At 47.2% G+C, this 22,371-nt stretch overlaps 1 protein-coding gene and 1 long non-coding RNA gene across 3 annotated transcripts in view; one reads left to right on the top strand and one right to left on the bottom strand.

Moving 5' to 3' along the window:
* LOC136294721 (vitamin D3 hydroxylase-associated protein) overlaps window positions 1-22,371 on the top strand; it is a 33,373-nt gene that overhangs the window by 6,619 nt on the left and 4,383 nt on the right. Inside the window, exons 11-17 of one of the 2 annotated variants that reach the window (XM_066192754.1) lie at window positions 16,884-17,111; window positions 18,690-18,803; window positions 19,122-19,265; window positions 20,428-20,561; window positions 20,879-21,085; window positions 21,540-21,580; window positions 21,795-21,919. In XM_066192754.1, coding sequence (XP_066048851.1) covers window positions 16,884-17,111; window positions 18,690-18,803; window positions 19,122-19,265; window positions 20,428-20,561; window positions 20,879-21,085; window positions 21,540-21,580; window positions 21,795-21,919 — 993 coding nt within the window. Of the gene's footprint in view, window positions 1-7,265; window positions 7,306-9,440; window positions 9,550-10,358; window positions 10,505-10,772; window positions 11,136-16,883; window positions 17,112-18,689; window positions 18,804-19,121; window positions 19,266-20,427; window positions 20,562-20,878; window positions 21,086-21,539; window positions 21,581-21,794; window positions 21,920-22,371 lie in introns of those variants that run through there. The other variant, XM_066192755.1, reaches the window with a different exon arrangement.
* LOC136294726 (uncharacterized) lies at window positions 74-6,789 on the bottom strand. Its single transcript, XR_010722477.1, has 2 exons — window positions 6,163-6,789; window positions 74-2,575 (listed from the first exon to the last, which is right to left on the bottom strand). It is a non-coding gene; the product is annotated as an uncharacterized lncRNA (long non-coding RNA).

Raw genomic sequence — 22,371 nt, 5'->3', positions numbered from 1 at the left:
CTGTGCCCACCTGCTCATGCAGGCAGATGCTGTTATAGAGGAAATTTTGCACGGAATAGTCTGACACCGTTGCTTGTCCCAATCAAGGATTTTATTAATTACAGCAAGCGTAACAATAAGGTAATGCAGCGCTGGGCGACAGAGGGACCATTATCCCGCCACTGCCGCGCCAGTCACGGTTTTAGTTCTTCCTCTTATACAGTCCGGTTTCCGGCGTGCGTGACTTCCTTGAATAGTACTCTGCGCATGTGCGTCTCTGTTGCTGGGGTCTGCTCTTCCCCTGCCGCGTTTCAAGACTCAGAATCGCTGACTTCCTGGAAAATATTGCTTACAACCGCAAATTATGCGAGACTACCTTTATCACTTAACTTGTCACCCATATCCTGGATTTAATGAACAAACATATCAGTAACAATATCCCCCCTTTGTCTTTAGGTTAATTTATGTTGTGCATTAAATCACTTAAGCTCTTGTCTGCTCCATTCCAATCCATCTCCCGTTTCTCCCTTTCTATTTTCTAAGTCCTCATATTTTGCTTGTACCAGCAGCAAGTGGGCAGCTTCCAGTCGCGCTTTTACTATTGTAATAAGTTTGTTAAAAATACAGGGACCAAAAGTTAATACAAGAACTAGTAAAAATATTGGTCCAGCTATGGTGGACAGTAAGGTAGTCAACCATGGGGAATGATTGAACCAACTCTCATACCAACTCTGATGGGATTCTCTTTCTCTTTCCCTTTTTTTTTCTAGTTGTTTTCTTAGTTCTCCTAGGGTGTCAAAGACTATTCCCGTTTGATCTATATAGGTGCAACACTCTTCTTTTAAGGCTACACAAAGTCCTCCCTGTTGCCAAAATAATAAATCCAGGCCCCGTCTGTTTTGTAAAACTACTTCTGATAATGAGCGTACTGACTTAGTTATGCAAGGGTGCTTTCTGCTGACTGGATATGGTTAGTGGGGAGCCTGTAGCCTCAGGGTAATTTGTAACCGGTGTTAGCTCTTCATCCTCCTCTAAAACTCTATTCGGTCCCATACCATAGGTATCAGCTGGGGCGGGTTCTTTCTTTATCACTATTAGGTTCCCTCTATCACGCCCAGGTTCCCAATGTCTAATTCCCCAGTATTTTCCTAATACCCAGTCAGGGCTCTCTGGATTTATATACACATATTCACAAGTTCCTAAGTAAGAAATTTCTCCAGATGGTCCTAACCAATGCTTTGCACACCCTGTGGGACCAAATCCTGCTCTAATAAATTGATCTGCACCTCCCCCTGGAGTCCAATCGGAAGCAATAGTCTCACAGCCCCAATACCCACAGTAATACTCCCCTGGGTAATTACAGTAGCTCTTTCCAGGATTTGAGGCCGGACACATATAAAACCCAGTTAAATTCAAAACTCTTCCGCACTATTCTATGTTTGTCATGTTGCATAACCCAGCCTTAAAGGCTGGGGTCTGACTGGTCACAAGGGAGTCTAAAATTTTGTAGTCATTCATACGAATCAAGGACCATTTGAAAGGCTGGTGTGTTTGACCTCCTGTCTGCCTTACCCATAGGGATAATAATAGTAGTGACAGTAACAGTTGTCTACAGGTGGCTTTTTCATTGTAACAGTGGCTTGTTCCCATCTCATTTTCTTCTTCCCTGATTTTAGTCCCAGTCCTTGGACATTTCATTTTCCATGACCTCCTGGTTCCACCTATCCCAGGGCGACTTCCTCCACAGTTTTCTCTCCCTCTGCCTCGCCCGTCGACTCGGTTGCTGCGAGCCACGGGGAGACCCATCTTCTCGGCAGCAGGGATATTCTTCAGGAGGGGACTTTCGCCCTTTCTTTAAGGATCTCTGGATATAGGTGTTCCAGTTGTGGTCTTTAACCTGAGGAGCGTCACACCTTACTTCTTTTACCCGACGGTGACACACTCCAGCTATTATTTGTGCCACAAAAAGGACTGGTTCATTGGAATGGTAACAATATAGTTCGGGATTTATGCCTTCTGCAAATATGTCCCACCACTCTTTAGAGTCTACTTGTAATTCCCCTTGAGCTACTTTCTGAGCCAATACCAAATCAGTAAGCTCCCGCTGAATTTCTAGACAGAGGCAGCAAACACCTCTCGGGGGCCTGCCTCTGTGACAATGGGTCCACCACCTGTTTTCACAAACTAAACATTGGTAACATACAAAGGGGTAACAATTCCCATTACAATAAGAATCATTACATTTAATACAAACACAATCAGCATATATATTTCCCTTATGATCTCTTTCAAGCTCTAGTTGATATTCTATCCTAAAAGTTTTATACCAATATTTTCTATTCATCAAGAATGTCCTTTCTTAATTTCCTGTTGCAGTTCCCCGAGTGAGTTTCAACTTTAAGTCTCCGGCTGGGCTGATGACCTTCCACCTAGGCTCGGGCACTGGTCCTTTTATACGACTGGCGTGAGTCCATCCCCGCTCTGCTGTCCGTACTGCTGTATTTGTTGTGAGGAGCACCAGATATGGACCATCCCAATGGGGCTGGAGAGTAGTTTCTTTCCGAGTTCGGATTAAGACCCAGTCTCCCGGTTGCACCTGATGTAGAGTAATATTTAAGGGTGGTCTCTGCAATATCTGCCCTTTTTCCCATAACTTCTTCCTAAAGGCCATCATCTCAGTTATAAATGCTTTCATTTGCTTATCTATTATTCCGGGATGGTCTCGAGGCATACCTGCATCATACGGCATCCCATACAGCATTTCAAAAGGAGATATCCCCACATCAGATCGGGGCAGAGTTCTGAGATTTAACAAGGCCAAGGGGAGACACTTAATCCAATTAAGTTTGGTTTCTAAAGTTAACTTGGTTAGCTGTTTCTTTAATTCTCCATTAACTCTCTCTACTAACCCCGAACTTTGAGGGTGCCACGGGGTATGTTCTTCCCATCTTATTCCAAGGGCTTCTGACAAGGCCTTAATAACTTTTGATACAAAGTGTGGTCCTTGGTCTGAGTCTATACTTTCAGCTACTCCATACCTGGGCACAATTTGTTCTAGTAACACTTTGGCCACCGTGTGTGCAGTGGCCCTTGCGGTTGGAAATGCCTCTACGAAGTGGGTGAGGTGGTCTATTAGTACTAACACATACTTGTATCTTCCCACCTTGGGAAGTTCAGTGAAATTTTTTTTTTTTTTTTTTTTTTTTTTTTTAAGAGCCCACAAGATGGCGTATAATTCACATGCTTGGGCTGACCATGACGGACTCAAGGGTCCTGCTTCTAATACCTCATAATCCTTCCCTGCTACTAGTGCATACCCTGATCTACGTCTTCCATCCACTATCCGGGATGAGCCATCCACAAAAATTACTTCTCCCTCTGAGAGCCCCTCCTCCTCTAAATCGGGCCTAATCTTAGTCTGTTCCTCAATAGTTCGGAGGCAATCGTGGGCCAGTTCTTCTGATGGTTTTGGTTCCCCAAATAAAAACTGAGCAGGGTTTTGTAAAGATGTAGTTTCTAATGTTAAATTCGGGGCCTCCAGCAAGATTCCCTCATATTTTAATAATTTGGAATCAGAGATCCATTTTTCAGCTTTTTGCTGCAAAACACTCCTCACATTGTGGGGGGATAATACCTTAATGGTACTATTGAAGGTTATTTTTCGAGCCTCCTCTATCATTAAGGCACATCCCACAATGGCCTGTAAACATGTGGGCCAGCCCCTACTCACAGGGTCTAATAATTTAGACAAGTATCCTATGGGCTTCTTTTTCCCTGCCCAATCTTGGGTTAATACTCCATATGCTGTCCCATTCTCTATGTTGGCGAATAGATAAAATGGTCGATTTAAGTCTGGCAAACTTAAAACTGGTGCATTTGCCAATTCTCTCCTTAATGCCCAGAGTTGCTCTTCATCTGTCTTTCCCCAGCTTATACGATTAGACTCGGTGAGCTTGGCATATAAAAATTTAACTTTACTACTGTAGTTTTCAATCCATAAGCGGCAATATCCCAATAGTCCTAACCATTGTCTAACCTGTTATTTTTACTTGCTGGAGGGGGTAAAGATAAAATTCCCTGTACCCGTTCCGGGTCAATTGTCTTCTCTCCCTTCTCAATGTAGTGTCCTAAATACTTTACCTTTTCTTCTACAAATTGTAATTTAGATTTTGATACCTTCAGCCCCTTAAGCCCCAGAAAATTTAAAAGTTTTATGCTTTCTTTTCTGACTTGATTTTCCATTTTTCCTGCTATCAATAGGTCATCCACATACTGAATCAGAGTAATTTCTGGGTCTGGGGTAAAATCTTGAAGAATCTGTTCTAGGGCTTGTCCAAACAAATTAGGGCTTTCTGTAAACCCCTGTGGAAGCACGGTCCACCTCAATTGTTGTTTGCGCCCTGTGTCAGGGTCTTCCCATTCAAATGCAAAATAGTCTCTACAGCTTTCGTCTAAAGGGCAAGCCCAAAAAGCATCCTTTAAGTCTATTACACTGTACCACAAATTTTCTGGCCCCAATTTACTCAAAAGGGTATAGGGGTTTGCTACTACTGGGAATCTGGACATAGTGCGCTTATTGATTTCTCTTAAATCGTGCACTAGTCGATAAGTGCCATTGGGTTTCTTTACTGGTAAAATTGGGGTATTAAATGGGGACATACACGGTTCTAATAGTCCCTGAGATATTAATCTCTCAACTTCGGGTTTCAACCCCTTCCGCCCTTCTATAGAATATTGCTTAATTTGGACGGGGTTCTCCGGGTTCTTGAGGGTTACTTTAAATGGCGAGATGTTTAGTCTGCCCACGGTCTCAGGGGTATACCAGACTTCGGGATTAATTTCTTGTTCATCTTCAACCCTAAGGGCACATATTTTAATTCCCAGCTCCCCTTTTTTAACTTCCAAACCTACTCCTAATTCTACCATCAAATCCCTTCCCAAAAGATTAAAATCGGCTTCTGGGACTAAGAGAAAATTTCCCATACCTAATTTAGATTCTGTTTCTATTAAAACTTGTTGTATAATCCCTACCTTGAAGGGTTTTCCCTTTGCTCCAACCACATGGGCAGTATCTTTAGATAATTTGCACCCAGGGGGTATTTGCTGGAGGGTAGACCTCTCAGCTCCTGAGTCTACCAAAAATTCTACCTCCTGTGACTGGGGACCTAGTTTCAGTTTTATCAAGGGCTCTTTGTTCGTACGGGTCCCCAATACATAGAGCCCCTGACCCCCCTAATCTTCTTTGAATGCCGCCTCATCCTTTATCCTCTGTCTGCAGTCTCTTTTCATGTGTCCTTTCTTCTGCAGTAAACAAAATCCTCAAAATAGACTGTATTTCTTAACAGTATTTGAGTTCAAAGGGACAGATACAAATCCTAGTTGTGGCTGGGCTCCTCCTATTGGCACTTCCCTTAAGGGGAGTAACTCATGTTCTCTTTGCTCCCTTCTCCTCCTTCTGACTGCGGCTCCAATACCTTCATCTCCAGGGGAGGGAGGGGGTGTAGGAGGAGGTAATATCTGAGGCGCCGGTGGTAATGGGGGAAGTGCATACGGGGGTGGTATTAGGGGAGCATCCTCCTCCTCCTGCAATTTTTCAGTCTTTTTATCTTTATGCCCAAACTCCATTTGGGAGAGATTGAATATTGCTACTCCCTGGTCCCCTGGGCGGGTAACCCATACTGCAGCATAATCAGCCTCTTCCTGATTAAAGGGGACCTACCTACGTACCCACTGATTCAAAAATCTCTGAACCCATAATTCTGATGACCCAAACCTGGGCCACCAAACTGCCTTGGAGATTTGTCCTCCCCAGACTTCTACACAAAAGTGTATCATCTTAACTTTGTCCTTGTCCCCCGTGGTGGGATAATATTTCCAATTCTCTAACATAAACCCCAGCGGTGAATCCCTAAGAACCGAAGGGGGTCTCATGGGTGGAGGGGGCTTGCTTTTCCCCTGTCCCATCTTCTGGAATACCCTCTTTCAGCCGTGTGTGTACTCACTCACTTCCCCTTTTTCGTGGCCCAGTCCCTCGCGGGCGATGGGAAACGCACTACTTAAGGGTCCGCACTCACTTGGAGAATCTGGCTGCCAGTTCTCCTCTCATTCACACGCACACACGTTGTATTCCAGGATCCCAACCCAGCCCGGACGGATTCCCCTGCACAATGGGCAGTTACTTACGCGTCTCCTGCGTCTTCGTCCGGACCTCGAGTGCACCGAGCTTATAGGGTTTTCCTTACCTTATTGTTACAAATTTGGGTTCGTCGGTAAGAGCAAGATCCCGACTTCAGAACCAGAGGCCGCCTGTACAGGCGGGGCGCCTCCCCTAGTCCCTCTGTGGGATCCGTATTCTTATCCGAGTCACGGCACCAAATTGTTATAGAGGAAATTTTGCACGGAATAGTCTGACACCGTTGCTTGTCCCAATCAAGGATTTTATTAATTACAGCAAGCGTAACAATAAGGTAATGCAGCGCTGGGCGACAGAGGGACCATTATCCCGCCACTGCCGCGCCAGTCACGGTTTTAGTTCTTCCTCTTATACAGTCCGGTTTCCGGCGTGCGTGACTTCCTTGAATAGTACTCTGCGCATGTGCGTCTCTGTTGCTGGGGTCTGCTCTTCCCCTGCCGCGTTTCAAGACTCAGAATCGCTGACTTCCTGGAAAATATTGCTTACAACCGCAAATTATGCGAGACTACCTTTATCACTTAACTTGTCACCCATATCCTGGATTTAATGAACAAACATATCAGTAACAATGCCAGCTGGCTGTGCAAAGCCCTGCCAAGGGGCTGTGGGGCACAGGCTGAGCCAGGCGAGTGTGTGCTGCCTCTGCACCACCTGGGCTCAGCACTGGCTCAGCCAGGGGTTGTTTTAAGAGCTTGGGGAGCCTCAGAGTGACAGAGCTAGGATGACTCCATGGAGATCAGCACAGCGAGATAAGGGCTGTTTTCCCCGACGGGTGGTACCCAGAGCATCATGTGCCAAGTTAATGCAGAGGTCTCTGCCTGCCCCTGCAGTGTGGTGTGAGGTACCTGTACCTCCAAAAGAGGCACAGACACACCAAACTGGTAGCAAATGAATTCAGAAGGCTGATTTTTATCCAGGTCTTCAGGCATGTTTTAACAAAAGCTCTTTTGATGTACCTGTAAACATGTGTGCACCAGGAGATCAGCTGGGCGGTACCATTGCTTGTTCCCAGAACAATGAGCTGCCTGTGCATTTTCTTAATTGTTTTCTGTTGCCACCGTCACAAAGCTCATTAACTCTGCCACCTTTACAGATCTGCCAAAAACCTCTGGGATCAGCATGGAGCAGTCGCGGTAATGTGACTTCTACTTTATTTTTCTTACTATAGTGAGAGGTCTCGAAAGTTTCTAAGCAATTGCTTTGCACTCTGTGATGGACTTGGGGTTGGAAATTATTCACCATACTTTGCCCTGCATTGTCTAATCAAAACCAGGATAGGAGCAGCCACTAAAGATGAGGCTTCACTTTGCTTTTTCTGTCTCTTGTTGCGAATTCTTCATTTCAGGTATTAGGTGTTAATGTTCTGAGCTAAGGCCATGCTTCAATTGTCAAGCAGAGACATTAGAAGTCCAAAATTCTGTACATGAACTCTGTGACTTAGGTAGCTTCCTTATGAACTCATTTGAGATCAGGAAACTCAGACAGGAAGCTTTTTCCTGGACAGCTGCATCCAGTGCTGCCACAAGCTGACCAGGTTCCTCTTTTAAACCAGCTGAGTCTTATGCTTCAGTTTGGTTTTATTGACTGCCTCCTTTTGTCTCTGCTCTGATGGTTGGGAACCTCCATGTTTCCCGTGCTCTTTACACCCTTCCAGTTTATCCTTATTTTTTTTTTGTCCTTGGGTTTAAATAGCACCTCTCCTCTCTGGTATTTTCCACCGCCTCCATCTATTTAAAGAGAGTATCCTCTTTCAGCTGGCGTTTTGCAACGCTGAAGAGGCTGTTTTGGTGTCCTCCCACAAGGCAGGGTCTGTGTTCCCTGGAACACCCTCACAATCCTCCCTGAGGAGAAACATCCCCCCAGCCTGCACCACCAGCCTCTATCAGTGCCACTCACTCCATGGGTGTGCACTGTGGTGTGACAAATTATAGGGCAGAGGAAAAAACTCCTAAAAAGCTGCCTGGTCACTGGTGGGAGTGTTTGAAATGAAATGGGCATGGGGTTTTTTTATGGTGAAAACTGATTCCTCTCCCACTCCTGAAAAAAAACCCACAGAAAACCAAACTCAACAAATAAACATAAAAATCCAAGACAGGCAAACCAACAAAACACACACAAAAAAGAGCCTCCACAAAAAAAAAAAAAAACAAAAACAAAAAAAAAAAAAAAAAAAAAAAAAAAAAAAAAAAAAACAACCCCAAAACCACCACTTTAGAAGATTTCATGGCTTCAAAGGTATTTTGAATTATTGCAGTTCAGTGAAACCATATTCACATGTTTTCATCTACTGCAAACAAGACCTGATTCAAAACTTTTGGCTAGTGACCAGCTTTTCTCTCAGGAAAAAAAAAAAAAAATCAGGTTAGCTGCAGTGACTGTATTTCCTGGAAACACATCTCATTTGTTTAACTTTCAGCAGGAAGGATCTCAGACTGCAGGTGGAAATTGAGGTCAGACTAAAAAATAGCCCCAAGGCCAGGTCTTTTGTGAGAGAACTGGAAGACTCTTGTACAGAAAATTTGCTGTGAAAGGGTTGTGCAGGACAGGGGCTGGGCCGTGGGAGAGATGTGTCCCTGTAGCCAGAAAATGGCTGCAGAAACAACTGTACTGTGGTTCCATCTGTGTCTGTTTGCTAAGACAAAGTGGGACATCTCTTTGGGGATGGATTCATTCATTGCCTGATGTTCAGCAAAGCTGTGGTAAACCAGACTACAGATCTGGATCTCTCTTGCAGCTGCAGTACAATCCTGAAGCTGTGCCTCCTGTGTTGTGGGGGATGTCCTGGGGCTTGCCCAAATGTCTCTTGCTGCTTCCTTTCCTTACCTGTATCCTCATGCAGAATGAAAGAAGGTTTTGTGGGAGAATTTTGGATTCATGTTTTTTAATATTTCTACCAGAATAACCAAGGCTTGTAGGAAACGGGACTTTTTAGTCATCCAAACAAACTGCTGTTGATCTCCATTCAGTATAATTCTAAAACAAAGCTGTTCATGGAAAGGATTAGGTTAATACTCAAATAAATCAGTTCTGAAACACACATCTAGTATTAATGTCTAGGTCTGGGCAGCACATGACAGGAAACCTAAAAGTGGAAGAACAAAATCTCTGACGCTTTCAAAGCCCAGCTCAGATTTTATCATAATTTTTTGTTGTTGTTGTTGTTGTTGTATCCAGGAAGGCTTTCTCTCTCCTTTTCCTCTGTGTCAGCATTGCTCTGCCACTGCTGTCCAACAGACCTGTCTGCCATCCTCTCTGCCTTTCCTCCCAGGCTTACTGCACGGAATTCATCTCCAAATGGAGGGAACTGAGGCTGGATGTGATCCTTTGTCCCGCTCTGGGGCCGGCCTTCAACCACGGCTACGCTGGGAAGCTCTTTGGTAACGTCCCCTGAGTTGTCCCTGCACACACACAGCTCCTGGTTGTGGGCAGCAGGATACTTGAGTCCCATGGACATTCCCCAAACCATGCACAGTGCTCACTCTTCCCTCTGGAAGAAAGCAAAGGAGAGGCCTCTGGGTGGGTCTTCTCATCTGAGCTGAAGATGTTTGGATGATTATGAGGCAGCAATTAGTGGTCCCCCTGTCCCAGTTGTTCATTGGTGAGTTTTCCCTGTTTTTCTGCTGCAGAAAGCCCCGGAGCTACTCCTGCAGCAGAGAGTGGCAGTGAGGACAGCTGTGGTAGACTTTGGTACAGGACCAAAGCTGCTCTTTTGGATGCAGCTGTCTCACATTTCCCAAGACTCTGCAAACAGCAGGAAGGCTCATTGCATGTGACTTGCAGAAAAAGGCCTCTTTTTTTAATATAGCTTACAGCAAACAGTCAGAGTCCTCCATCCCTCCAGCAATGACCTTTTGGGATCCAAAATCCCCACAGTGATGTTACATAACTGGACATCAGGAATATCTTGAAAAGACAGCTGGGATTTTTCCCCAGGGATAGATGTAGACTCTGAATTGGTCCCTCCCAGAGCACATCTAGTCTCCACATGAGTGACAGGTGAAGGCAGAGGTCAGTCTCTGCTCTTTGGACCTCAAACCTCTCCATCAAAAGTCCCTTTGAGGCAGCATGTCTTCAGGGCCTCCTCTGGATGGACCAGCAACTCCAGTCTGCAATTCAAGTTATCATCTGAAGGTTATTGCTGGCCCAGCATATTAAATTTTGCCATTTTGCATACTCTGTGTTCCAGCTGCCACTTCCTACACCAATTTGTACAACGTGCTAAACTTCCCTGCCGGGGTGGTGCCGGTCACCACGGTCACAAGGGCTGATGAAGAAGAACTGAAGCAGTACCAAGGGCACTACAGAGACCCCTGGGACAAGAGGCTGAAAGAGGTCAGCAGGAAAGAGGTCAAGGCTTAGCAACCAGCAGAGTGACACTTCTGGGACATTGTCCCCAGGCTTGTCTACATCTCCTAGTGAGAGTGGGAGCTTGTTTAGCAGCGCAGTTTGCACCCACTGTTGCAGCACCCCGTGGTGCAGCAGGGCTGGTGTTTGTCAGCCTGGCGGCTGTGCTCTCGTTTGTCTTCCTCTGCCCTCCCTTCCTGCAGTGTCCCGTGTCTGCCTGGGTGCCCTGACTCAGCACTGCCCTTGACTTTTGCAGGCTGTGGAAGGAGCTGTGGGGATGCCCGTGGCCGTGCAGTGCGTGGCTCTGCCGTGGCAGGAAGAGCTGTGCCTGCGCTTCATGAAGGAGGTGGAGACTCTTGCCCGGGGCACGAAGAGAAATGTGTGATTTCTGGAAGCCTCCAGTGTGATGGCTTTTCATTCCCTGCCCTCCACTCCAGCCACCTTCTACCTGACATGAAGCAAAGTAGATAGTGAGTTGAAAACTCCGAATTAATGTTTCAATAAAGTGGCACTAAATTCGGTTTAGAAGTAGTCAGCAAAAATCTCTGTCTAAATTGTCCTTCATTGTTAGAGTTAAACTGATTAAAAAAAAAAAAAAGTTAATGCTGGACCAAAAGGATCAAATAACAACATTTTAATATTATTTATGGCATGGTGTGAGACCAGAGAGCTGTTTATTGCAATATTTGATTTCTAACAGTGGGCAGGAGCAGATGTTTGTGGGAGATTATAACCTAGTAAGTGAAGGATTCCCTCACTGGCTGTGCCATTGTTTGGCCAAGAGAATTTTGGCAAAGACTTTCAGTCAGCCCATGGGTTTAAATAGCTGCCAAGAGAACTCTCCTCCACAAACTTGTCCCCTTCTTGAACTCATTTGCTGTCTACAGTTCCACACCATCCAGCAGTTTAGCTGTGCAGAGAGTACTGCAAAGCTTAATGTTCTCTGTTTTACCATAAGCTGAGAGAAATGTTAAATGGTCTGTCATCACTCCTGCTCCTCAGTATTTCTTCCAGTTAAGCAATGGAAGAAGATGGGGGGTTTTTGCCTACAAGCACTTCGGGGAAAACTGAGAAAGCATTTCTGTGTCTACACTTAGGCCATTCCTCTGTTTGGTGCTTCCAACACTGTGACAATCGGGCGCTGTTTCTTGACCCATCCTTCACCCCCAGGGTGGACGAAGAGGCTGCAGGACAAAGGGGGGCTGATGAAGGAGATGAATAAGCAAGTGTGTGTTGAAATAAGGCACGATCATTAGCAATGCTCATTAGGGTGATTCTTTCCCCAAGCGTGCCGGGACAGAGAAGGTGTGACTGCCCTGGGTACTCATCCGCCTCCCTGGGGCTGTGCGGGGATGCTGCAGTCATCCAGCTGCCTCCCGTGGCCACCGGCAGATCTGAGTCACACAGGGAGTGTGACAGTCACACGGCCTGACTCACCAGCCTCTGACCCGTGCCGGGAGAAGCTCCATGGCACACCCTGCTCCCAGGAGATGCCCTGCCTCTGCAGGATTGCTGCTGGGGGCACCAGCCACGGAGCCCCGGCATGGGGGCAGCCTGTGGAGGGACTGTGACCCTCCCAGGCCAGGAGCAAAGGGTCTTTAGCTGTCCTCTCAGAGGAAAGATGGGAGATCTCCATTAATCAAGTAATCTGCCCAGGTAGCATTCCTGGCTAGACCTGAACATGCACAGACCTTGTTTTGCAAGGAAAGGTCTGTGTCCTTCACTCCTGTATCCCTCCATATCCTTGCAAGGCTGAGCCAAGTGAAAAAGTCCTGTTTGTAAGAGGAATTTCTCCAGGCATACTCGTGCTCTGCATTCCAGCTGCTCCTCGAGGATGTCTCTAAAAGGGATTTGCTGTTCTTCCCACTCTCCTCTCTCCCTCCTCCAGCCAGTCACTAGATCTTAGGATCCTGCAGCCCTCACTCCCAGACCCAGCAGACAAAGGGAATTTCTCCCTGTGATCCAGCAGATGCTGAAGTAGAGAGCATGGATGCTCAGATAAAACTCTCCTGGCACTGAAGTGGATGAGGTAGAGAAGACATCCAGAAAAATGTTGAAAAAGTGTGATGGAAATAAGATACATGTTTGGACCTGATTTAGGGGTCTGTTCAGGAATTTACAGACCAGGTAAATGCCTCAGCTGGGCAGACAGCAAAGCACCTTCCTGGGTAAAATTTAGGGCCCTTCTCCAGCCAGGTTGTTCATGACATCTGTTGCCATTGCTGCATAAATGTAGGGGAAGGCGGGGAGGGTGATGCTGAGAGCACTCTGGTGAGGTCGGGTGCTGAAGCACTAGCAGAGAAAGGCCTTTAGTAGGACATAACTTCAAGTTTTCTGGAGAGTTCCTCCTCCAGGCGTCCTCCAAGCTGGAGAAAGAATTTCAGCTCCTTCCACAGCCACCAGCACGGTGCTGCTGTTTGCAGCCCTGCTGCAGCTCCTTCACCACAAGCTGTGAGCTCGGACTGTGCAGCCCTTGCAGAGCTGCACTGTGTGTTTGCAGAGGGTTTGTCCAGCTGCCCAGCACTGAGCAAAGTCCAGGCTTTGGTCTGTCTCGGAGAATTATGTACCAATGCTGCTTGGGTCAAAAGGGCTTTGTTTTTACTAGCTTCTTTCATCTTCAGCACAAAATCCTGGCTGTGATCTTTGATCATTTTTTCCTCCTCCCTCTTGATTTTAATAATTTAAATCTGCCCTCCTTAACCCACATTTCGTTCTGTGGCCAGACAAATAACCAAGCAAGGTTGAGAGATTGAGGCATCAGAAAATCCAGGGTTTTTATTTGGTTTTACCTAATTGTGCAGGACTTTTTCTTTAGTTTGCAGTTCACACTGTTGTATAATCACAACACCAGCAGCAAATAAAACTCCCTAGAAGGACTTACACTCACAGAACATGAGTGGTTAGAACAGGTCAGGTGTCCCCTTACAGTATCCAAAACACACAGAGCTTGCTGTGTAGCAGCCAGTGGCAGAGAAAATTAGGGACACAAACATTCCCAGGATCCCAGATATTCACTTCAAACAAGTTCCAAGGAAGGTGGTAATTGAAGAAGCTTAAAGAAAATGTTCAAAAAGCGGGTGAAATGAAACACCTGAACATAACAAGGCTCACCCTTGAAACACACAAAAAAACACACAAGAATTAGGGTTGGTACGTCTTTCACTCTGAAATGGCTGTTCACTACACAAATCCTCGCCCCTCCAAGCATGATCTCAGTCTGCTCTTTTTCTTTCCTGCTCTCCTGTTCTTACTGTTCTCCAGCTTCCTACAATCTCTGCTTGCCCATGGGAGACCAGTGAAAGCGCAGCTTCCTGCTGTAAGATTTGTGCCCAGTCGTGCAGCAGCTGGGAACATCCCAGTCTCTCACCATCAGGGCACTGAAGTCACAGCTGTCACTCAGTGGGGACAGACCTGTGCAAGACACCAGACATGATGGAAGAAATAGGAATGCTCCTGGACTTCTGGTGAAGAACTAACAGCTCTCTGCAGCACGCATTCTGACCATGTCTCTGCCTTGCTGGACAAGTTCTAAGTAGGATTCATACAACTTGGCTATGGAAAATCTGAAGGAAAATAGTGCAATATCCATAAAAAGCGGGAAAAATATAGAGATGGTCAGGAGAGGAAGAAGCCCCTGCTGTCAGAGGTCTGAGGGTTGCTATGGGAGTTCTGTCTTCCCATCCTATCACAGTTTATTCAGGAAAAGCCAGCAGGGTCCTGGCTGAGCAATGTGAAAAAGGGTTTTTAGAGACAGACCCTCATCTCTCAACTGATGTCCTTGGTGTTTGGGAAGTTGCAGCTTAGGTAGGGGAAAGTTTCTTAGCAGTTGTTATGTTCTGTGAGTGCTGGTGTAGTTGGACTGGAACTGAGGAAAGTATTATGCTTCCAATGGTTATTCCAGGCTGAAATGAGTCAGAAACTGGAGAGTTCACAGCAAACAGTTATTCAGCCCTCTGAGCCAACTTGAACAAGTTCCCCAGAGGGGTCCAGCCCATTTCACTATGATTTCAGTATTTTGCAAAATGTCTTAAAAATTCTTTCAGAGCAGCATAGTTAACGTGCCTCATTTTGTAAATAGTTATAAAAAGAGCATCAGAGTGTTTGGTTACAAATACATGAACACAAGACACAGCTGTCAGGATTTATTCTTTGTCATTTTAATCAAAATGGAGTCAAAGCTGGCAAAGATGCTTCTTACCAATTCAGAGAGAAGACAGTTTTGTTATAAGAATTTCGGAAAAGATCCAGTGTGCTTGAGAGCTGAACCTGCTGAGAGTGAATCAGTGCAGTTTTGCTCTTGCAAGCAAAGATGCTGCAGGTCTTGCTGGGGACAGGAGGGGACCCTCTGTCGTGGTTTAACTGCCTTTTCCTGGCATGGGCAAAGTGAAGAGCATGCTGTGTATGCCACAATGAAATCCCAGACCAGCTGTTACAGGCTGACTCTCCTTGTGAAAGGGGTCATGGCTTTCATCTGAACTCCACTAGTGGGTTTGACCTTGGTCTTGGATCAATTTAGGTGACAAAATCAACATGCAGAAGTGAATATTGACCTGTAAGTCAGGCAAGTCTCTCCCCTCTGCTGCAGACTTGAGATTTGACTTGGGACATCCCTCTGCTTCCCTGCTTTAGGTTCCCTTGGATTTGTGGCCTTGTGGTGGCAGGAGGAGCCACACCTCAGATTAATGAAGGATGTGGAGGTGCTGGGACATTGATAGGAGAAGGGTTTTCCCCAGCAGCATACAGCCATCTGCTAATGCAGCTGTGCCTGCTGAAAAATTTGGCCTTTGAAATTCCAAGTCATTCCGGACTCAGCTGTGTCTGTCTGTGTTAAACAGTTACCAAGTGTCCAAAGGGCAGGATTGGGGCTCTGATCCCAGGGCACAGGCGGATGTGGGAGGCCAATGCCCTCACACTTCCCAAGAAAGCCTTCCACATCTGCTCAGCCCATCACAGAGGTTGTGGTGCTGTCACACAGGCAAAGAACACACCTCTGCCTCAGGAAGTGCTTGCATGGATTCCTGGAGGCTGGATGAGGATTGGAAGAGGGCTGGGCATTACTACATGCTGACTTTGCTCACGTGCATCACTCTGCACCTCTGGAAGCTCCTGCTGCAGGCAGCACCATGGAGTAGGAGCAGGATGAGCTGCAGGCATGTCCCCAAGCTGCAGCTCTTTTCACACCAGCAGTGCCATAGCTGAGGGGGCATCCCCCAAGGACGGATGCCACCAGAATGGACACAGGAAAAGGCCAGCTCAATTTGTTACGACATTGCTGCCAGCTCCAGAATGTTTCCTCACGGACACCAAAGTCAGATTTCTTCAGAGTCCATAAATTTCTCTAGTTAAGAACTAAGATAAGAACATTCCCAGCTGACACAAATTGTGACAGAAAACAGCAGTAAACTCTTACAACTGCTAAGAACGGGCGTGATGCTGGAAAACTGAGCACTAGAGGACCACTCAGCCCTGAAGGGAGCTGAAGGGCTCTTCAGCCTCCATTCCATATCCAGTTCCACACTCTGCTGGAAGCTTGCAAAGTTTTGTAATGCACAATCCATAGCTGCCCAAACACTTTTTCCAAGGAGGGGACCCATAGGGAGGATCCACCATCCAAAAGCAACAGAGGAGATTGCAGGCAGACCATGGCTGATGTTGGCTGGGCTGTTGCCTTCAGGTCAGTATGTGGTTCTTGGTGCTTGTAGTGAGAGGCATTTGTGCTGGAAAGATGTCAGACACCAGCCACTCCAATGCCTGGTGGAAATAGTTTGCTTCTGGCCTGCAAGCCTGTGGGATTTTCCACTCCTAAGGTAATATCAATGTGCTTTGTCACAGAGTGAAACAGCCTCTCCCTCTGGTGCATGAGGACACCACGGCAGTGCCAAAACATCCTCTGGCCACCCTGGCAGCAGCAGAAGGTTCTTGGTGAGCCCAGCATAGCCCACAGCTATGCATTCCCTCAGCATACCACACCCCAGCCCGGTGCAGGGTAGCCTTGTTATTTCAAGCTGGTTTTCCTCTTCTCCCATTGTCCTCTCAGGCTACACAGGAAACAGGAGAGCAGCAATTTCCTTGCTTCATTTGTTCAGTTGATCCCACAGACCTCATTCCCACAGTCCAGAAAGCCCCTATAAACCCAACACCCCAATGAACACAAGGGTCATTGGCCAAACTATACGTTCCCCATTTGGTGGTTAATCATTTTCACTTCAAGCTCCACCTACAGTAGCTTTGCAGAAGTCAGCTTTGGACTGCAGCCTCTGAACTATTTGCTGACCCAGGACAGTGGTGCTGGGGAGAGGGATGGGCCTTGGGGGTCAAGGAGGGCCTCCTTCACCTGCCTTGCTTTTCTTTCTCACTGCATCCTCAGAGACCAGAAATACACATGATGATCCAGCAGCAGCTGAGACAGCTCCTGCCAGAGAGGAAGGTGGACACTTCTGCTGCCCTCGCCCTGCTCGGCGGCTCCGTGGCAGCCCTGGTGGTCTGGAAATGGCTGGGCAAAAAAAGGATCCAGAAGAAACTAGAAGAGGCTCGGAGGACCCGGGATGAGGGCATGAAGAAAATGGCAAAGGCTGTCCAGCAGTTCAGGGAGCAGGTAACCTGTCCCCCTCGGGTGTCTGAGTCCCACTGGGGTGTCTGCTGATGCTGTCCTTCAGCTCTTCCTTCCAGCTCACAGCCCCATAGCTTTTAGGAGGAGATGTGCCAGCAGCCCTCAACAAGAAGAAAGGCTGCCATGGGAGAAAGGGAGATCACTGCTCTTCTCAAGCTGGATGAGATGTGGTGGGAGTCTACAGCTTTGGGGAATGTGAATTACTCAGTGAGAAGAGGTTTTTGAACATAGGTGATGATGCACTGGATCTTCATTGATCCAAACCCAAATTTTTTCAAGATCTGGAAATGTCTCTTGCCAATAATGTGTAGAAGCAAGAAAGCTTTTTCCTCTACTTAAGTTTGCACATTGTTACACTTTGGGACACGAAAGAATGAGGCAGGCAGCAAGAAGGTCAGCAGGAAAGTTCTATATCCAATTTTCTGACTCCATCTTATATACAATTCTTTCAGAAGGCACAAGATTGGCTACATAGGTTGCCACCTCTTTGACCTCGTTGGTGAAGACCACCATCAGTCATCTTTCTCCTCCCAGAGAAATATGTAAACAAAAAGATAAATTCTAAAAATATACATTGTTTTCTTGAAGCTGCGTGAGAACAAAATGCTAACTGTGAAAAGCAGGCAAAGTTGGGGTGACAGCACATCTGTTCACACCCCTATACCTTTGTCTCTAAAACTCGGCCTCTGGACAGCTCTAGGGGTGTCTCCAAAAGCAGTATTCTTAGTCAGTGGCACCGTGCCTGGTCTAAATTTACACCAATGAAGCACAGGGTTTTTAGTGTCCCCTGGGAGCAACCAGAACGTGACATGGGGGTGAATGAGCCAGGCATCCAACCAGCATAGCCCTGAATTCCTACTGAAACATCATTTCTAACCACCTTTCCTTTCTGCTCCATTCACTTCTGAATACATAGTGGGTAAACCAGCTTATGTTTATACAGGGAACACACCTGGAGATAAAGCATACCAGCCCCAAGTGATACATATATCTACAACCTTTTTCCTTAAATATAGATCTATATAAATATAAATACATTATATAAAACCTCTAAAAGCCTGGTGGCACTGAGAACTGCCAGTATTCTTTACCTAAGTAGACTACCTGTTGATTTTCTTGCAGTTTGATGGGTTTGAGCTGGTAAATGTTTATTCCCAGCCTGGGCTGTCCTGCATTGCCTCTGTCTGTTCAGCCTGAAAGGACAGCCTGAGACTTGTGTGCAAGGACTTTGGTACCTTCTGCCCCAGGCAGTGTTTGTTCAGCCAAGGTTATGTCTTGGTCAGGGGGTTAGCTCCACCGTGCCAGGAGGAAGGCATTGCCATGTCCTCTGCTGCAGTAGATGGACAAAGCCCTTCTACACCTGGGTTCCTGTGTTTGCATCCTGTTTGTGATATCTAAACTCAGGATAAAACACTTGGAAGCTCAAGGTCTGAACCCCCACATGCAGGATCTGCCTTTCCAGCAAGTTTTGTTGATAATGTTGACAAAACTTAACAGCCTTATCACCTGAGCCAAAGGGTAACTGCAGCTGCTGCTCTGGATCCCCTCACCTTCCCTCTGCAGGTCTCCAGTGTCCAGAGAGATGCCATTCGGTCCCTGCCCCTGCTGGAACTCACTAGAAGACTCCAGGAAGGGTCTCTGTCCCCCAGGATTGTCCTCTACACCTACTTAGAGAAGGTGAGTGTCCATCCACAGTGAGATGGACAAAGCAAATCTTTTACATTCTGCATACCATGGTCTGTGTGCTGGTGGCTGAAAAGGCTCATTGGAGCTGGATTATGACCAGCCTTTAATACAGCAGATATTAAGAGAAACACACGCTCTGTCTCCTGGGTCAGATTCATCACTGGACAGTCCTTTGAGATGGCTTGAGCTGGGGTGCTCTGGGGAGGGGGTGATTCATGCCGTGTTTTGTAGATCAAGATAGCTGCTGAATGCAGCTGTGTAATGATGCTGTTCTTTTCTAACCTCTGTTCCTCCACATGTCCAACAAAGGCCCTGGAAGTGACCCAGCAGACAAACTGCTTGCGACACTTTATACCAGAGTGTGAGGAGCAGCTCCAGGAAATACAGCAGCACAAGGAGAAGGGGCTGCTCTACGGCGTCCCCGTCAGCATCAAGGATCACATTGGCCACAAGGTTCCTCCCTTTGTGTTTGTGGAGTGTCCCACCGTAGGCTGGGCTGGGTGGTGAAGCGGTGGGAGACGGAGAATCAGGAAGGGGTCCAATCCCCCTCCCTGCCTGCACCACAGGAAACCTGGCTGTGTCTGAGGCAGCTGCAACCCAGTGAGCACTCACTCACTCATTGCCCCCCACACCCAGTGGGATGTGGGAGAGAGAATAGAAAGGGTAAAAGCGAGGAAACTTGTGGGTTGAGATAAAGACCGTTTATAACGTAAACTCTGCTCACAAGCAAAGCAAAACAAGTAACTTGTTCACCACATCCCACGGGCAGGCAGGTGTTCAGCCATCCCAGGAGAGCAGGGCTCCATCACGTGTGATGGTAACTGGGAGAGGCAAACACCATCACACCAAACATCTCCCCTTCCTTCCTCTTTCCCCAGCTTTATATGCTGAGCCTGACTCAACATGGTGTGGAACATCCCTCTGGTCACTTGGGGCCAGCTGAGGACTGTCCCCTCCCTCCTGTGCACCCCCAGCCTGCTCACTGGTGAGGTGACATGAGAGGCTCTGTGCAAGCCCTGCTCAGTGATAACAATTACATCCTTGTGTTATCAACACTGTTTACAGCATAAAATCCAAAACAGCCCTGTAGTAGCTACTGTGAAGAAAATAAACTCTAACCCAGCCAAAAGCAGCACAAACCTCCATCAGCAGAGAAAAAACAGGGATGAATAGTTATAGACACAAATGATTTCTCCTCCTATACATGACACAGTACAGGCTGCACTCAAGTTGAGGGCTTCAAGCCCAAAGCAAACCCCAAATACCAAGGCTAACTGAAAAAGGCTCCTCCATTTTGTTTACCTGGGATTATTCCTTCCCTGAACATCCACTGGTGGATTCACTTGGACAGCAGGATGCTGGCTTTGATCCTGAGCCAGTGCACCTATGGAGTATGGCGCTTCATTTGGGTCAGGGGAGAAAAGGAGCAAGGAAAAGAGCAAGGAGAGCTTCAGGAGAAGCTTTAACCTAGTGAGTGCTTGGCAGCCCTCTGCCAAGGATGGAAGGAGAGGGAGTGGGTTGGTACCAAACACAACCCCTGAAGGAACACCAGATGATCCTTCCAAAAGAGCAAAGGAGCTGCATTGACGGTGTCCCTTGTCACTTCTCTCTGCAGGGGCACTTGGCAACCTGTGGGCTTGTACAATGCTTGGGCACTCTGATGGAGGAGGACAGCGTCCTGGTCAAGGTCCTGAAGAAACAAGGGGCCATCCCGTTTGCAATGACCAATGTGCCACAGTCCCTCTTCAGGTGACATACATGATTAAAAACTTTCTCCCTGGTTGTGCTTCTGAAGGAAAATCCCAGCCTGTAGGTCCCTGGAGAGCTGTCAAATAAGATAAAGAGGGGAAAAAACCTACCATGAGTTAAGAGAAATCAAGTCCAGTTGTGCATGGGAGGGAGAGCAGAGGCTGGTGGGAATGAGCCATGTCCTGAGGGATTTACAGCATGAAGGGATGGGGTTGACTGTGCCACACAGTCAAAGCCCTTGTTTGCAAGGGAAAGCAAACAAACCCAAGGCACTTGGCTCTTCCTCACAGCCTCTTCCCTGGCTTTCTTCTCCCCAGCTACGAATGCAGCAACCCCATCTTTGGCCAGACATTGAACCCTCTCAACCTGCAGAGGAGCCCCGGGGGCTCCTCGGGCGGGGAGGGAGCTCTGATCGCGGGGGGCGGCTCCATCCTGGGCATCGGCTCCGACATGGGCGGCAGCATCCGCCTGCCCTCCAGCTTCTGCGGGCTCTGCGGCCTCAAACCCACGGCCGAGAGGCTCAGGTGGGTGTTGCCTCTGCCCATCCAACCCTGCTTGTGGTCAGGCTTGGCTGCTGGGGAAAGGTACTGGGGGAGTACTTGGGAGGGAGGAGAGAGAGTGGCTCTTTAAGGGTGGCTGGCTTTGCTCAAAACCTCTCCCAGGAGACAGCACGGTTAGATTTTGTGGGAAATGGGAATATTTTCATTGTAGATCTAGCCCGGAGTTAAAAGTAAAAGGGAGTTGATATGGTTAAATAATGCCAAAATTGAACGGTTTTGGTTAAACCAAAACCAAGATTTGTTGGGGTTTAGGTTTGTTTTACTTCGGCCAAAATTTCCTGCTTTGCACTATTCAGTTCAAATTTTTATAATAATTTCCTTCTGTTTCTGGTCCTGAGCTGGAGACCCCACTATGCTTTTCAAACGTATTGTGAGTATTTCCCCATTACTGAATGACAATATACTTCTTTTCCCACAGCCTGTCTGGAGTGACTGGCCCTGTCAGTGGCATCCTGGCAGGTACGTGAATTTTAAATTCCTTTTCTCTATACCCTGTCAAGAGCCTGATGTTCCCCTGTAGGTCAGAAGAAAACCTGAGGCAGCAAAGGCCTGTCTAGAGTCCATCTGAAACTTCCCTCACTGCCTGCTCACCCCAAGGTGGCTGTGCAGAGGGTTGGGCTGGGGTTTGGCACATCCATTGCTCAGTGTGGGTGTTTTCTCTTGTCCCACCCAGTCCCTTGTGCCCTGGGGCCCATGGCGAGGGATGTGGACAGCCTGGCTCTGTGCATGAAGGCTCTGCTCTGCCAGGAGATGTTCCAGCTGGACCCCACCGTGCCCCCCATCCCCTTCAATGAGCAGGTGAGGCCTTCACTCAGCAAGCCCTGGTTCCTTCCAGGGTGCCACACACCCTCCTGAAGGGTCCAGTTATCTCTGCTGTTTTTCGGTAAAATAGAACTCTTTGAGGGCACAATTCATAATTTTCATTAAAAAAAAAAAAAAAAAAAAAAAAAAAAAAAAAGGAGGCAAATCAGTAGTTATCCTGTCTGTCTTCTCAGCTGGAATGCAGCTTACTGAATTGAGAGGATCCAGGACAGAGCGGGGAAGAAGGCAACACTGGGAGCAAATAGCTGGAGATCTTTAAGGGAAGATGAGACAGGATCAGAAACTGCTGCAGCAAATCTCTTAACTGAGGGTGTTCCCTTTCTCTCTGCAGCAGACCAGCTTTAGGAGGTTTTTCCACCTTCACATTTTTTAGCAGTGGTTGAATACACTTGTCTAGAGTGGCTGTGCTGCTCCTTTTCCCTGGAGAA

Source organism: Chamaea fasciata, unplaced genomic scaffold (genome assembly GCF_029207755.1).
Source record: "Chamaea fasciata isolate MVZ Bird 193981 ecotype frontalis unplaced genomic scaffold, bChaFas1.0.hap1 SCAF_10, whole genome shotgun sequence".
Taxonomy (NCBI): Eukaryota; Metazoa; Chordata; class Aves; order Passeriformes; family Sylviidae; genus Chamaea; species Chamaea fasciata.
Note: the sequence above shows the minus strand (reverse complement) of the source record. Positions and strands in the feature narration are given on the sequence as shown.